This window comes from Falco cherrug, chromosome 5, assembly GCF_023634085.1.
Source record: "Falco cherrug isolate bFalChe1 chromosome 5, bFalChe1.pri, whole genome shotgun sequence".
NCBI classification, from domain to species: Eukaryota; Metazoa; Chordata; class Aves; order Falconiformes; family Falconidae; genus Falco; species Falco cherrug.
Genome location: NC_073701.1, coordinates 78,306,087 through 78,323,132, shown reverse-complemented (window position 1 = coordinate 78,323,132; position 17,046 = coordinate 78,306,087). Strand labels below are relative to the sequence as shown.

General features: G+C 38.0%; 2 protein-coding genes across 4 annotated transcripts in view; both read left to right on the top strand.

Moving 5' to 3' along the window:
* Positions 1–14,888, top strand: part of BMT2 (base methyltransferase of 25S rRNA 2 homolog) — a 36,120-nt gene extending 21,232 nt beyond the window's left edge. Inside the window, exons 4-5 of the mRNA XM_055711575.1 lie at positions 6,682–6,796; positions 11,577–14,888. Coding sequence (XP_055567550.1) covers positions 6,682–6,796; positions 11,577–12,206 — 745 coding nt within the window. The 3' untranslated portion in view covers positions 12,207–14,888. The remainder of the gene's footprint in view (positions 1–6,681; positions 6,797–11,576) is intronic.
* Positions 14,889–16,557: 1,669 nt separating this feature from the next.
* TMEM168 (transmembrane protein 168) overlaps positions 16,558–17,046 on the top strand; it is a 28,540-nt gene continuing 28,051 nt past the window's right edge. Inside the window, exon 1 of one of the 3 annotated variants that reach the window (XM_055711057.1) lies at positions 16,558–16,997. Coding sequence is in view for 1 of the 3 variants with exons in the window: in XM_055711059.1 (XP_055567034.1) it covers positions 16,947–16,997 (51 nt within the window). In the remaining 2 variants the exon portion in view is untranslated. The remainder of the gene's footprint in view (positions 16,998–17,046) is intronic. The other 2 variants (XM_055711058.1, XM_055711059.1) reach the window with 2 other exon arrangements.

The window sequence follows — 17,046 nt, the reverse complement described above, 5'->3', positions numbered from 1 at the left end:
AATGGAATAATGAATGTCTAAGCATATTATCATCGAATGTTACGCTTATGACTTGTGTCGTATACTTTATAGACCAATTATTACAACTGTCTGCAATATTTTTTCCATTCTGTGAAGAGATTTTTCTCATTATTGTAGCATGTCTTCTATGATCAGTGCTTAAGTTGGATATGGTTTTAGTTAGGAAAGGAACGAGCATGTTAATAATATTATTAGCAGATGTCTATCCGTATGAGCTGGTATCTTTGTGGTTTCTCATGTTTGTAAACTTGTAAAAGGCATAAAGATCCCAAATGCCAATGTAGGTGAATAGTTACATGCAAAATGAAAACATTTTGTCCCTTGTTGTCCTCTTATGACAAAACAAACCAGATGTTTCCAAAATGAAGGCAGGGGCTTCTCATAAGCTGACTTCCCCCAGGCTCCTCTTTTTAGTGCTCATTTTGCTAAGTCAGCCTCAAACAAACACCTGTTTTTAATAAAAACTGCCAGGCACTTTTGCACAAAGGGCTGATGAGATACTAATACCTTATAACATCCCAATAATGCTGGCAATTGTTAACACATAATTTTAACATTACTATAAATAGCAGTTTATTGGTGGTACTTTGTTTAAATCAATAGGTTTGATGATCGTACACTACTTGTCTTTGTCTTCCAGTGGGAGCCTTGTTATGATAAAGCATTAGTTATCTCTTTGTATGTGCTCTGTCTTCATACTTTATAATAATGGCCATTGTGGAGCTAATTTCACACGAGTTTCTTCTTGTTACCAGTAGTCTGTAGCCTTACCTTTTGTTCTGACTAGTGTGTATACAAAGTAGTTAGTAGAGAAGGTTTTATTATTTTAAAATAATTTTAAAAGTATTTTTTAATATAGTTAATGATGATTTTTTCTCTTCATCCCTAAGACTTAAAAAAAAAATCAGTAAAGACGCACATGGCAAAGGCAAGATTCATAATATTTACCTGAGTAAGCAACAACTGATAGTAAGGGTTTTAGTAGCTGTACAGACCTTAAAGCTACAAGGGACAGCTGTTCTAAGTTACTGCCCAGAGAAATCAAAATTCAGTTTCTTCCTATGTGCTTTATAGAAGAAACTACAGAGTTAATCAGATGAAAATGAATTGTGTATTACACAATGCATACTTTGCTCCTGAAATGCTTTTCCACCATGTCTACATTGGTCAGTTAGTGAAGTCTGAATCTTGGTGAAGTCTTGGTACAAGGGATATGGGGGAACCTATGCGCACACACTTGTTGCAAGCACTGTTGCTCCATTCTGGTCATGTAACACTACAAGTAAGAGTTGTGAGGTTGTCTATAGGTATGGCTAAGCCTGTGACATTTTGTTGTACTCTGGGAAGTGTAAACACAATAATTTTGTTCTTCCCATAAATAATCCTCTCCCGTAGTATTAAAAACAGGTTGCTCATGTGAGAGCTCTTTCTGAGTTTACTTTTACTGGCAAGCCATAGTAGACTGTACCTTGCCTGGTAAGGAGCAAAGCTAGCTCAGGAATAAAAAGTTCCACAGGTAGTAAAAAGGACTCTGGGAGATGTAGAGAGAAGTAAGAAGCACTCAGCCAGCTCTTACAGGCGATGGCAGGCAATATCATAAGAACCAGAAGTGCAAAGTTTACTGCATCTCAAGGTAGTCACTCAACTACTTTGAACTCATTTCCAGCTGCTCGTGTTGCTCACCTCTTTGCCAGATTAAAATTGGGGAGTTTCACAGAAATAACTAATATGAACAGTCTTGCTTTTTTTTACTTTCATCTATATGAAAAGTAATGTACTGTCCACAGTACTTCCATCCCAGAATGAGTTCTAGCATTACAACTGCACCTGTTGTGAAGCTGGACATCAAAGTGTCTCAGTCTTGCAAGATAAGTGGCTGTTATCTGCTGTTTAACAGCTCCTCCCTTCAATAAATCAGTCCCCTCTTTGTTCTCTTTTTCAGTATTGTTTTCTTTTTTTTTTCCCATCAAATTAAGCAGTCTTCCTTTTTATCCTTAATGGCAAAAATCACAACTTTTTGGTATGGATTCTTCTCAGCTGCTGGTTTGACTGTCTCTTAAGGTACAACCTATCATTCCTTCTTTCATATGTATCTCAGCAAGCTAGACCTTCCCATTAGATATCTTTACGCATGGATGTTACAAAAGATTTGAGGCATACCAATATTGCCACTCAGAACCAGATATCTAGCTTTGTTCTGCTCTTCTGACAGCAGCATAAGGCTTCTGAATTTTTTTCCCCTCTCATTCTTGATAAATACTAGAGTAACTAAAAACTGTAAACTAGGAGATCAGCGCTTGAAGTGATGAATTTCAGAGATAAAGTGACTTTCCTTATGGTTGTGTAACTGCTCTATTTCTATCTACTTTGAAGAAAAAATGTCACTTACCTGTACAGCACCTAGTTGAATAATAGGTGCGTTTTTAAGGGGGCTGATAAATGAAGCACTGCAGTCCATTTAGTAACGTTCTTGAAAAACAAATGTGGGATATACTTAAAATGCACTCATTTCCCAGGTTATGGTACTCTTCTTTACCAGTTCCTGCTCTCTTAACTATTCACATTTTGGTTTTCTGCCTATACACTAATGCATTAAAGAATGGGATTCCAGGTGTGCTTGCAAGTTACCTACAGTGGCAAAGTACATCTCTTGCATTTAATGCTGCCTTTAACTGAAAATCATTATGAAACATGGTTGAAAGGTGGTTATCAATTAATTCAGAAAGACTAAATTTCTAACAAAGTCACTGGATTGCTGATCGTCATCTAGATTACAGTTATATTCTCACTGAGGAATCTGACTTCAGATTTACAGTGCTGAAAAAGTAAGTATCTGAACTAGTGGTGTTGAGGCTATCCGAATCTGTGATCTGTGTTCCCTGTAAATGTTCAAGTGACCAAATCTAAGTGCTTCTGAAGAGCTTCAAAATGATTTCAAGCATGTAACTAGGATCCTGTTCCTACTGATAACTGGCAGCCTGAGAATTGCTACTAAGTGATTCATTGCACCTGTGTTCTAAAAGGCAGCAAAACCTGACCAACAGCAGGAAGTCAAGGCATAAATGAGCATCTGAATCTCTGCTACTTTTAAGACTTCGAAGTATATTTACATGAACATAGACTACAAGGTTTCTTGGATGTGGCACACCTATCGGAGTGAGTTTGCTCTGTATCAGATGTCTTGGATCTGTTGTCCATTAGTGTAGAAAAGAGTTTCTGTCTTCTGCTCAGCTTGGAATCCAGAGTTACAGCTTTCCAGAAGTGTGCCCCAATGCTGTAGTAGTCTGAAGCGGTATCCCCTTTCACCCAGTCAAACAATGCTGCAGTCAAGAATGCAGGTTTTGTAAGAGAGGAAGTCAGAATAGATCAGTGATTCCCCCCACACCCCTCCAGTCTACTGTAGGTGAAGCGGGTTCTCCTGGAGGTTAGAGGGCTCTGGGTTCTGTTGCTTAATTTTCATCTGTACAAGTATTTCATCAAACACTTTAAATGGAAAGTGTTAAGATCTCTAGAGGCTGTCACTCTTCTACATGGGAAGTTTTCTCTGCACTATAGAGTCGCATTCCCTCTTGTCTTTCCTGTGGTCCCATGTGTCTTCTATTTATTTGCTATTACGATTTAAGTAGAACACAGGCGTACAGAGGCACATACGTTTTTGTGTTTGAATGAGAAATCTGCTATTGGTGTCTCCATTTGCTAGGCAAGGAGACATGCTGGTCTGAAGGAGACATGCTGGCCTTATGTGGAAAAAGATGATACTTTAGCCTATGTCTGTGATTTATGGCCGCTAGGATCCCTCTGTAGTATTCGGATCCCTGTTGTACAGATTACATTGTGATTGGCATCCAAGCTGGAAAAAAACTGTTGCTATCATCTTCATTCTGAAACCTCACTTGGTACTGACTGACTTACAGGGTAGCCTGGTAATGCGTGTGGTTTTAACTTAAAGGTAATTGTTGCACCATTTGCCTTGGTGATGCTGGTGTTTTGACAGAAGTATCCCCTGGGTATCTTCTATTCTGTGTAGAAGCAAAATCCTTAAACTTAGCGTGATTATTCTGCCAAACGCAACAAGAAATACTGTCTTGCTTCTCCAGTATCCTCTCTGTGGTAGATCACTAAGAGTTTAGGAGGAACACATTATTGCTGCTTAAAGATGGGGTTTTTTTTTCCATGGTATTCCTTCCTGCTTTGTTGTTGCTATGAATAGAACCATGGTTTTGTTGGACTCCAGTGATCCTGCAGATCTGTTTCTGAAAGTGTTTGCAGTTATCTGCATCTCTAGGGCTGAATCATTCCCAGAAACATGACAAGTGATATTTTGGAGATGCCAATTGGAATTGGCTGCAGAACTTGAAACAAGAAGCAACATTTGCTTGATGGAAAGTTATTATTCACCTTCCTGTGAAAGCTGCGAGTTTGTGTTTGTCTCTATTAATGGATTTTGGGAATTCTAAGATCTTACAAATCATGATGGAAATTTTTAGATGCGGCCCTAAAAATGATCCAATAGAAGGAGCTCAAACTGTTGCCTAGATTTTCTTTTTTTTTCTACATGGATATACTCATCAAGTTGTGTTTTAAAGAAGAGGCAGATGTAAAATCTATACTAGTGGACTTAAACAACTGTGTTTAACTCAGATTTACTGGTTTGTTGGAATTGCAAAGAAAGAATAAACAGCAGGGGTTTCCAAATTCAGATTGCAAGGAAAATAAAAAAAAATAGACAATGTCTCTGATTGTAGAATGTATTCAGCAGCTGAGTCCTTGATATTAGTGATAAGAGTGCAACATTCAAATTTAATTATTATGAGAGACAACATTTCAAGTTAGACAAACTAAATGCCAAGACAAGGCAAAACCTTTAAATGCTGACAAGATAGCTGACTGCCAGTACTTCTGTACAGGTACGTTGATCTTATCTGATGCTACGTTATCTATACTGGTAACTGCCTCTTGTCATTAAAAAAATGCTTATGGCCACAAACTTTAAGACTGCAAATGCTCCTTTAGGCACCGGTCAAGGACACTATTCTTTAGAAAATAAGAATGCTTTCAGAGGCAAGACTGCAGTTGCTATTCTTAAAAGTTGCAAGGCATCTTTTTTCTTATAATAGAGAAAACATTATCTTTATAAAGGCATTTCAGGGGCTTTTTTTTTTTTGCAGTTGGTCACAGATGATGTCAGAGCTTCCCAAGAAAAAAGGCAAATCTCATCTGCCAGCCTCTAACATCTTTTTTGCTATATTACAATGGCAGCTTCAACCAGACAGTACAAGAATGTCCTCTCTTTGTTTCTTCAGTCTGCTGTTTCCTTTCTGATCTCCCACTCCTCGTTTTGTTTTGTTTTTTACCTCAGGAAGTTTTGGAATCTAGTTGAGAAGATGATGGGCCAGTTATTCAGTGCAGGGTTAATTTATTTATTGATTCCTTTTCCATGATGTTTTGGAAGGGTATATGTGAATTTCTGCAGCATTCTGGATCTAAATCATTGAAGTGTCCTCAGCAGTCTGTCAATATCTATCAGTCCAAGCCGTAAGTCATGATTTCTCAAGTTAATTCTGCTACACACACACCCCCACCCTTTTTTTTTTTTTAATCATTCACTTTTTGTTGTTTGGTTGCATAGGGAAGTATTTAGCATTAAGGCCACTGTCCTTCTTATCTGTAACTTCACCTTGAATAGTAGGGTCATCACACAGTAACAGATAAGGAGATAGATTTTTGGCTTGCTAAAATGTTCTCCAGAATTCTTATGGGATAAATCTTCATTTTTCAGTACTTCAGAAGTACTCTGATAAGGACTCTTTCCTAAACCAGATGGCTACCTTTGACTATCTCTCATTAAAAAGCTTTTGGATACTCCAAAAGAAAACTGACTGCATGGCATACAATAGACTCCCCCCCCCCAAGTAGTTTTGAGGGAATACTTTGTTCATTTAGATGTTTAGAATAATTCCCTACAACTTGAGTGGCCAATTTTATTTAAGTTTGTAGCTGTGTGTGGACTGATCTCTTTCACAGCATCTGTTGAAAACAGAATTGGAGTGAGCTTCCAGCAGTCATCCATTTTTAAAAAAATTAGCTAACATAAAGCAAATAAAATATTTTACATTTTTTTGCAGGGAATAACTAAATGCTTTCATTTTTATATTATTTTTTGTGGTTTACCTTGGAATGCCATTATATGTGTTCTTGTCTTTATTAACCAATTATGGCAGTTGATTTCAGATGCCCATTTAAATGGGACTGACAAGAAGGTAGGTCACAGAGTGTTGCCAGTTTCTCTTTTTAAACTTATGAAATTTTAACTCGGACTTGTGTGTCTTCACCATCGATAAATACCACAAATAGGTAAGTGGGAAACATAAAGCAACAGAGAAAGCCTGTCTAGTGGACACCCAAGTTGCCATTCTTACTACAAGTACAAGTTAATAGAATTACAGCTGCTCTGAACGTAACTCTTCTATTTGAGGGTCATCTGCTTTACTGATGAAGCTTGGTTCTTTAGGTATCTCAGCAATTCAAGTAAGGCCTTCACTTTTGTTAGTCACTACTGTGGTGTTCTATCAGAATTCTTTTGCATTCATTATCTGAAATTGTAATTCAGAATATACCTTCAAAAACATTTGATAAAGCTGAATTCTTGCTTCTTCTTAGGTTGCTCCACTCATTGGGGAAGATCAGATTACTTGATGTTGGTAGCTGCTTTAATCCATTTCTGAAATTTGAAGAATTTCTGACAGTTGGCATAGATATTGTTCCAGCTGTTGAGGTATGTAATTTTGCTGAATTTAATATAAACTTGATTCTCTAATATTTTTGAATGCTTCAAAATGACTGTAAAAAAGAAAGTATGTTAAATACTTAAGTGTGTATTGTAAATATCTGTGCTTTAATAGGAACTGTGATCCTCCTACTATATCCTTTCCCATCAACAGGCTCTAAACTGTAATTGTTCTGTTTTAAAAAAACTGATTTTTTTAAATTAATGCCTTTTATGTTGTTGTGAATCTTAAAATTTGAAAATTTTAGTAGCCATCTTTTCAGATGAGTCCTTGCATCTTAAAGGCATAAGTACAGATTACATAGGGTTATGCTTAGGCATAAACCTCTCAGAAGCTGCGTTTGCTGACAGAAAGAAATGATCAGTGACTGTACTTGGTGAGTTTTTCTGGGGAGTTTTAGTAACCAGAGTTCACTGTAAGGGGGCTTTTCGTTAATTGCTAGAATTATTACTGAACTTCCACAATACTTAAGACAAATTTATAAGCATTTTTGGGGTAAACTGCTTTACTTTCTCGAGTTAGTAAGGGTCTCAAATGTTTTAATTCTGCTGTAATCATATATTCTTTGTCTTCTGCTCTTGACCCAACTTTTGTCAGTCCAGATAGCATTTATCAACCAAGCAAAATGACAAAGTGGCATAAAAATGAAAAGAAACAAAAAGGAATGCATTTCTGACAGAAAAACTTTTGACTGTACGCATCTTGACCACTTCCAGTTTAAAATCAGGCTCTGATTTTAAAGCTTTAAAAATTAAAGATTTAAGGCTCTTAAAATCAGTGGGCTAAGGTTACCCTCTTTAGAACTGGAGAAGTGTATGAGTACAATACAGTTAACTTGAAAGTAATGTCCTCTTACTTGCTGCAGTGTCGTTTACATGCTAAATGTGTGATATTTTGTTGTGGTTACCAGGTTTAGTCCACTAACATCTGATTTATATTTTTGCATATACGCTTAGAGATAATGAAAGAGATTCTTGGAAAAAAGGTCTGAGTCTGATAAATTGCTTTTTAAGGCAATTCAATGTTAGCTTCATCTAAAACATAAAGAAACTTTGAGTGGACTCAGTCTTGCCTAATTTGAAGAATAGGCACCAGTTGCCCAAACGTGATTGCCCTCCAGTACTTTTCCACTGATGAGGCTGTAGGACATCTGCATAGGGCTGTTGGCATGATACAGGATGTCAGAGACACATGCCACTGAAGTGGCAGCCTATGGCACTTAAACAGTAATACATGGCAAGTAAATTTTGAGGTAAGATACACAGATCTCCCACTACAGTCAGTGGAGATCTATTAAAAATAGTCAGTGAAGCCTCAGTGTCTGCTCTTTCATGCTGAGGTGAATTGTGTGCTGACCCCATGGGCTGTATTGATTAGCTCTCCAGTGGCTATAAAGGGAGCCTAGGCACCTGAAGGTGCATGAGCTGAACCCAACCATTAATTTGTGGGTATGCATAGTTAATATTTTGGTATCTAGTCGGTTGTGCTGTTTTCGTATTACTATTATTCTCGTGAAAATCAATGTAGATGTACAGTGACCAAAACCATTCTTGGAAGAGTCCCAGAAAGGTTACTCCTGTGGATGTAATGGAGGAATGCATGTGAGTAATCCAGGCCAGACAACAGTAATCAGGTAGTCGCAGTTTCTGTGTGTTAACCAGTTCTTCAGGCTCTCTCCCAGAACAAGAGAATGATAAACTAATTGATTTCTTGTCATCGGACATAATTAGTACTGTAGCCTGATGATAGGAAATGGTAGGAACTCCCCAGAATGCTACTGTACAGACCAACACAGTTACTGTGAAGCCTGTCCCCAGGCTCACCAGCTTCTCTTACTTCGATTCTTCTGGATACTCTGTGTTCAGGGCACCTTGCAACCTAGCTAGCAAGCCTTCTTGGAGTGACATGGAGTACAATTTGTGCACTCAAATGCATCTGCTAGAATAAGCTTAGGCCCACCTCCAAAACAGCACTAATAAGCCCTGATGTATTCAAGATAACTCAATTTTGAACTACATCAGCACTGTAACCTCCTGAATAAATTTATCTTTAGGCTAGCAGTTTTCTGGGCTGATTTAAGATTTCAGAACAACAGCCAGAGGGTTCTTGTGGTAGTTATTGCCATCTTCTGACCTGAAAATTGATCCAATAACTTAGTGGTAGAAGCTGAAAATAGAACTGGTAAAATCTGATTTAGCAGATCTTTGAGTTAAGATACCAAAGTAGTTTTTGAAACACATTGAAGCATAGAGACTTCTTAGGAAGTCAGTTTCTTGAGTAATGTTGAATGGAGGGTTAAATAATTCCTTCCTTAATAAAAATAGATTAATCCACTTTCTGCATATATAAATGCTTTGGATATAGACTAAATAGTTGAATAACATACTTCAGCTAATTTGAGGATTAAGACAGATACAATTGTGGAAAAACTAGGAGGGGAACTGAAATGTAATAATGTATTCAAAATGTTTAGAATTTCAGTTTCATATAAAGAAAATATAAACTGTAGAGATACGAAAATGGAAATATATTTCCATTAAAAGGTTTTGTGTTTTGAGCAGGAAGGGAACTGCACCAAGAAAAAAAATAGCATTCCCTTTAGCTAGGCATTGTGCACTCATTTTCAGTGTCTGGGTGTAACATACGCAGAGGGAAACAGGCAGTATTAGAAACTAGGAGGAGGGGGACTGGGATAAGCAGAATACGTCTCTTCTTGACCCAGTGTGGGTTTTTTTGCTATTCCTTCAAATGTTCTGCTTATAACACAGATATTCTAGAGTACAAGTAGCAGTGGTTATTTTCTTGGAGGAGTTTAATTTGTCTACACTGAATTAAAAAAAAGCCAAAACTGAAGGGAGAATGTGCACTTTGGGAAAATCCAAATATGATTTCATACTGCTGCAAAAGTTTCTGAATATGCAACATCTGTTGCATTAGAGTAAATATAGTTTGAGACAAAAAAAGGGGGGGGGATGGAAGGGTACTGGAATTAAAAATTAGAATATACAAGTAGGATTACGTTTTTAAATATCAGTGGATGCACTGAAGTATGACTGCTGTTTCAGTGTCTAGGGGGACTTTAAGATCAGTTCAAGACTTGTATATCTGGAGTTTAGTAGCAGTCTCCAGTTGAGTAGCATTTTTGTCCTAAAACTTTCTGCAGAGTTCAGATTCCACTTGAAAAATAAGTCATAAACCAGTCATAAACAACATAGAAATAGTGTTAAGGACAATTTAAGGACTAAAGTATTTTACCAGTATACAGAAATACTTGTGGTCTGTATTGTTTTTTTAATTGTGTATGTTTAACCTTTAACTTTTTAAGTCTTGTTTCTACATAAAGTTAGCCTGTTACCCTGAACAATTATTCTTCAAAGCACTTCTTTTAAAACTTATTAGAGGAAATAATGAAATTACTACTGGTAATTTCCTGTTCTAAGTATTACAAGAAAGCAGAATATAGCCCTGCAGGTATAATAGTTGCAATTAAAATTTCTTTATTATAGCCACATAACGTAAGTATTTATCTGGATTTTTAGCATATTGGAGGCCAAGATTAATGCTACTAGAAAATAAATCGCACATTTTTTTGAACATTGGCTACTTTTTCTAATTTAATGCATACTCTTGGGAGAGAATGTGATTTTATATAAACAAATAACATTCTCTTCTACTTGAAAACAATTGTGCACATCAGTTGCTTTATGAATAGCTTTACAATAGTGTTCTAGAGATCTTTTTTTGAATATTATTTTGTAAGTCATGATATAAATACTTCTGTGGTATGAAAACGCAACAGATCTAACAGGTGGACCTTTCAGATGTGCTCCATAAAATGTTTTGTCTGCTTTCATATTCACTTACCTGTTCAGAGTGTCTGTCATTCACTGCATGTTCTCTAGGCATTAATAACAAGTTTTGTTGCTATCGTGCCAAAACCTTGTATCTTAATACCTTTGCTATGAAGAAGTCAGATTTGGATGAATATAAAGTGTCAAAACGTAAATGTAGTGAATAGCATACTGTGGTTTTGGGGTTTTTTTAATGCTCAGTAATTAAGGGCATTAAGAACTTCTGTATGTTGTATTGTGGTGTCATTTCCCATCTTTGGCAGCTTGAGTACACAAATGATCAACAGGTGAACTTAACAACCCTCACCTTACTTTGATAATTGCCAAAATGTGTACCACTTTGCATTTACAGTAAATTACATGGACCTGCCTCACTGCTGCGAAACAGTTAGCGTACTGTAACTTTCTAATGTATATTGCCTTGCCATAGCTTCTTTGTTTCTGTATCAGTAAAGAATGACGCTTTTTTCCCCAAGTGATCAGATGACTAAGTTTCTTGGATTCTTTTCAAAGAACTGCTGTAAATACTGAGGTATCAAATATAGTTTCTCATTACTAATTTCAGGTTTATAAAAGGCTTCCAGCATCTGGAGAAACAAAAGCAATGTAGGCTTACCTGAGTTCTTAAATCATTTATGAGATAGTTCATTTGATACTTTAGGAAAATTATTTTTTTAAATTAATATTTCTCAGCAATTAAATCACTAGTAAATTACTGCACATCTAAAATTTTGCTTTGCAACTCTAAAAGCTAGCAATGCATTAAATTGTTTGATGTGATATCAAGAGGAGTGTTCAGAAGGCTTGATATTTCCTCAAGAGAATGGAGAGGGTGTCATTGATTTTTTTTCTGTGGATTTGGATTGTTTGCTCTTTAACCTTGATGTTTGTTTTTTCTGTTTTTTTATTCCACCAGAGTGTATACAAATGTGACTTCCTAAATCTTCAAATTCAGCAACCTCTCCAACTGGCACAAGATGCTATAGATGCTTTTCTTAAGCAACTGAAAAATCCCATTGATTCTCTACCTGGAGAACTGTTCCATGTCGTTGTTTTCTCACTCCTCCTTTCTTACTTTCCATCCCCCTATCAACGATGGATATGCTGCAAGAAGGCACATGAACTTCTCGTATTAAATGGCTTATTGCTTGTAATAACTCCTGATTCATCTCATCAGAATCGCCGGGCTATGATGATGAAAAGCTGGAAAATTGCCATAGAGTCTTTGGGTTTTAAACGCTTCAAGTATTCCAAGTTTTCTCACATGCATCTGATGGCATTTAGGAAAACCTCCCTGCAAACAACAAGTGACTTAGTTAGCAGGAACTACCCAGGAATGTTGTATATCCCACAGGATTTCAACAGTATAGAGGATGAGGAGTATTCCAACACTTCCTGCTATGTTCGATCTGATACAGAAGATGAACAGCTAGCTTATGGTTTTATGGAGCTACCTGATGCTCCTTATGACTCGGACTCTGGAGAAAGCCAGTCTAGTTCAATTCCTTTCTATGAGCTAGAAGATCCTATATTGCTTCTAAGTTAATGTAGTTGTTGAAATGCCCTTTCAGTCAAACCTCTTGCTTAACTAATTTTGCTATACTAACATGGGCTCAACACACAAAAACGGTTTGCATAAAGAAAATGCAAAGGTTTACAGAGTTTGCTATTTTTTTCTACTTTGAATTTTAAAATTTATTCTTGTATGAAAGTGAAAGAAATACAAGTTTTATGCAAATGACTCGCGTCATAGCATAAATTACTGTTACTTTCTTTAGATTTGTATCACTAATTTTTTCCAGAAAGGTACCATTCTTTTCTTTAGTGCTGTGAAGTGTGAATTCTATTTAATTTGTTAAATGTTGTTTCAATATTTTAACTCGGTGTGGTTGAGCTTAAGGCACTGGAGTTGGTGGGCTTCTGAGAAGTATTTGTAGAAAGAAATATTGTGCACTTTAATTCAACGTGCAGAAAGGTTAAGACACTTGGTTACACGTGTCCCTTCTTAATTAGGGAAAAAAACTTTTCTTCCAAAATCTATTTCACTCTGGGCTGGAGAAACTATAATTCTTGCACATTTGATTTTATGTTTATTGCAGCCCTCTTGAGATAACACCAAATCAAGATAACACCAAAACACAGGAATTTATTAATCCATAGTTATACATATTATGTAATTTCACTGCATAAATAGCAGTTAGACATGAAATTTCTGAAGAGGTTATCCCCCCCAGAGGAGTATGGTACGTCTAGACAATTATGTTTCACTTCAAAGCTGGAACATGATTTTGCAGTTTTGTGAGTGTACAAGCACTAACATATATCAGTATTTCTCCGATGATGGTGTTCTGTATTCTCTTCAAACCATGTTTTTTGGGGGACAGGGTAGGTTTTGTCATGTTTTAAAGTAAATTATTTATGCATTTTAAAATCAACTTTTTTCTTTATTTGCCCTTATTTGTAGACCTCCCAAGTTATAAGGTAACTACAGATCAATTTTGTGAAAACAAACACAATTACACAAGTTTTTCAAAGATACACTTATTTGCACAAAGCCACATATTCAGTGAATTGGACCCAAAAATCTTCTGCTTAGTTAAGTAAAAACTCCATAGCTGTCTGAAAGAACAGGTCTGTGCTGTAAGAACAGGGAACAGAAGTTTTTTACATCTGAGTTTTCAAATTTGTGTAATAAATTTGTGAGTTTTTGCTGGAAAAAACATATCTGTTCAATAGTAAAAACAGAGGATTCACTATTACTTTAGCTTAGATTTCCCTCCATTTAAAAATAATGGTCAGAATCTTCAGGTTTGAATGTTAGGCTGTTAAATCTGTAAGTGCCTAATAACAAATGATTTGAACTAGGTGCCACATCATGGTTTTAAGACTGACTTCAGCAAAATGGTAGAAAATACTAATAATGTACTTTCACAACTAGTTGTGATGATACACACCTTATACCATATTAACTTACCATGTTGTACTTATAATACAGACGTTACCAGATAAACTGAAATTGTAGTGTGGATTTTACGGTGGTTGCTACAAAAAGGAAACTACTCCTTTCACTGAAGTTTTGCACTGACAAGTGTCACAGTTTGACCTATGTGTTTTTCTTTTACACTGTTTCCTACACAGAGTCATACCACATTGGTCCATCTTACACTCAAACATGATCTGGACTGCAATGCTTTATTCTTTAACATAAGCTTTTTGTGTTTCCCTTCTTAAATTTAAAGGGTCCCTTTGTACCTGATTCAAATTTGTTATTCAATCTGAATGATATATATAAACCAAATAATTATATTCTGATGTGTTAAGAAAAAAGTTTAGATACAGAAGTATCGGGGTTGATTTTTTTGAGAATACCTCTCTAATGAAATATATAATGGTTTCAAAATTGGCTTTAAGTCAATATTTGCATCCAGTGCTTTCCCACTTCACTTTCACTAAAATGTTTGTCATTCACAGCCTTTCTTCTTCCCAGTTAACCACTGACTCCAGCAGTGCTCATGTTAAAGCTAAAATACTGGTGCTATAAATTCAGCTGTTTATGGAAACAATCTGTGCATACTTCAAAATGTACCTAACATTTGAACTGATACTCTTTTTAACAACAAGTTATGGACCAGCTGAAGTGTATGTTGGCATTGTTTAATTGTAAACCGGTTTGTGATTCATACAAAAAAGCAATTTAGACCAAGATTTATCCGCCCCCAAAATAGTCTATAATATTAACATTTAAATTTAAGCCTTTTTGGCAGGTTGGTGACACCATTGTATTTGTGGTTTAGGGACCTGAGATTCATAACAGCTTGGTTTTCTTGCTGCTCCTTTTAAATAGCTGAAGGGGGGGTGTTTTGTTGTTGGTATTTTTGTTTTGGTTTTGGTTTTTTTTTTGCTTTTTGTTGTTTTTTTAATTTGTTTTTTGGTGGGTTTTTTTTTTACAAGGGACAGTAGATTGTGGTGGAGGAGGAAAGTGGGATTTGCATAAATACACCTCCCTGAACAATAAAGTGGTGATATCAGGAGTTGTTGGATATTTGGCTTTAGTGCAAGAATGTTTCTAGGTTATGAAATATTTGAAAATATGACTGTGCAAGAGATCTCTTGTTCTTAAGGTGCTGGAGGGGAAAAGGAAAAAATGTGTATTTGCATTTCTGTTGTCTTTATGTCACTACTTTTTGTGAACAAAGCACATTTATTAAAAAACACAAAAAACTGAAAACCTCTTTAAAATTTGTTTCTTTGGGGTGGAGATACCCTTTTTTCTTCCTGTGCAATTTGTTTATGCTGAAATCCAGTGAAACCCATGCATAATTATTTTCCTTATTGTCAAGAAAGTATTTGCACTGGGTTTATTTTATAAACTACTGAATTATAGTGGAGATATTAGATTTGGTACTTCCATTTCAGCTTCTACATCGTGGTTGTGGCCTTTGCTTTACAGAAGGGGTTTTAGAGTTCCTCCACTTGATCCTGTATCATGTTTCTAGGATGCAATTACTTTCTATTGCAGTTCCCATCTTTTTCTCTAGATGTTCTTAATTTTTCCTCTATTCCCCTGAAATGTCTTTGCAGCGCTCATTGAATGTTGACCCTTTGAGGTGATTGTATTTTTCTCCGTAATGGTTTTGAGTATTGGAGGTGTTGGGGAAAGGCTGGCAATGGGAAAAGACACCACACCGCACCCCCCAAAAAAAAAAAAAAAAAAGCAAGGTGCCTACTCTGATCCAGATTCTACAAAAATTAGATTTTAGCAGAACTGATGTGTGTGTCTAGCACTGCAGAGCCTAGCTGGTATATTCTGGTCTCTTACTTGACAGTGAAGACCAGAAGATGTGATTTCACAGCTGGATCTCAGTATTGCTTCCTGCAGAATCTGCCCTTTTCAGCTTAAGGGAGACTTGCTTTAAAAGTATGATCACTCTAAGTCTTTAATTTTATCTCTATGAATCAGCAGCAGGTTTTCTCCTTTTTCCTCATTTTCTTGATTTTCCTTGATTCATTGTTTTGTAACTGTAGAATAGTAAAAGATAGTTTTAGAAGGGTTGCATTTCACAGACTTGCACAGGAACTCAGTTGTTTGGAGGGTTTGGGTTTGTTGGTTTTTTTTTTACTTTTTAAGTAAAAAGTTCTACAAATAGTTGCTTGTAGAGTATTCCTAAATCACAGTTGAACAGATGTAGTACCAACTAAGCATTGTCTATGATGCTGGTAAAGCATCTGAAGCAGGTAACATTTACTAACCAACTGAGATTTCTACTGTTCTGCTTGTTCAAGGGAAACCTCTAGGCTTTTTAACCAGTGTTAACTTTTAGGCCAGTTTTATTTAATATTTGGAGAGCGGTACGGATTTGGAGACTACGGAGGTTCCTTGTGAATCAGTTGTCTGAATAACTGAGGCAGAAAAGACAGGCTGTCAGTTTAGATGTTTGAGTGTCCAGCTCGGGAGTTTAGATGTTTGAGTGTCCAGCTGCCACCCATCAGCACCAGTGCTTCTTGATGCGGGGGGCGAAGGGGCTGGATGTGATGCAGGCACAAAGGATATAAATCTGTGGCAGGCCCAGCCCTCTGGCAGTTCAAGGCAGTGCCCCTTAAGCTGTCACTCACACAGGCTCCCCTGGTTTTGCCTGAGCCATGGAGCCATTATGCTCCAGAAGCTTCCTGCTCTTGCCCACCTGCCTGCAAGGGCCAGTAGCAAGCATCCATTCCCAAGGCCGAGTGCTGTGCCACAGCGGTGGCCGAGGCGGTGTGCCTGAGGGGGGTGAATGCTTTGGTTGGGGAAGGCCCGGAGCCGAGCCCCCCGCCCTCCCCCCCCCCCCCCCCCCCCGAAGGCACTCCTGGCCCGCCATGGGGGAGGCCAGGGAGGGCCCAGCCCGCCTTACAGGGGCGCTGACTCAAACACAGCTTCCCTCTTCTGTCCCCTAAGCACCAGTTCAGTGCGTATAGTTTTGTCTTGTTTTCTACTTCTTCCAGCTGATTAACTTGGCATTTTTGGGGGGTGTGGAGGGAAGAACGTGCTTTCGCGCTTCCCTTGCATCCACGTGCTCATGAGAGCAGGGCAGCCGTGAGGCTGGGGGGTGCGGACGGGGCCGCCCACGGTCACAGCCCCGCTCTGCCCCACCGACGCAGGCACCGTTCCGCTGAGGGCCTCGTCGCCCGGGGCCGCCTCGGGCCCAGCCTGCCCGCCGCGATCAGCTGGGCTCCGGCAGCGCCCGGGCGGCCGCGGCGGCGTTTGAGCCTTGGCGCCGCCCGTAGCCGGGACGCCTCACGGAGCCTCAACATGGCGGCGGCGCTGCGCGGGGGGTGGGAAGTTCCCGGGACGCCTGTTGAGGTGAGTGCGGGCCGGGAGCGCGGCGGGGGCCGGCGGCACCGAAGGGCTG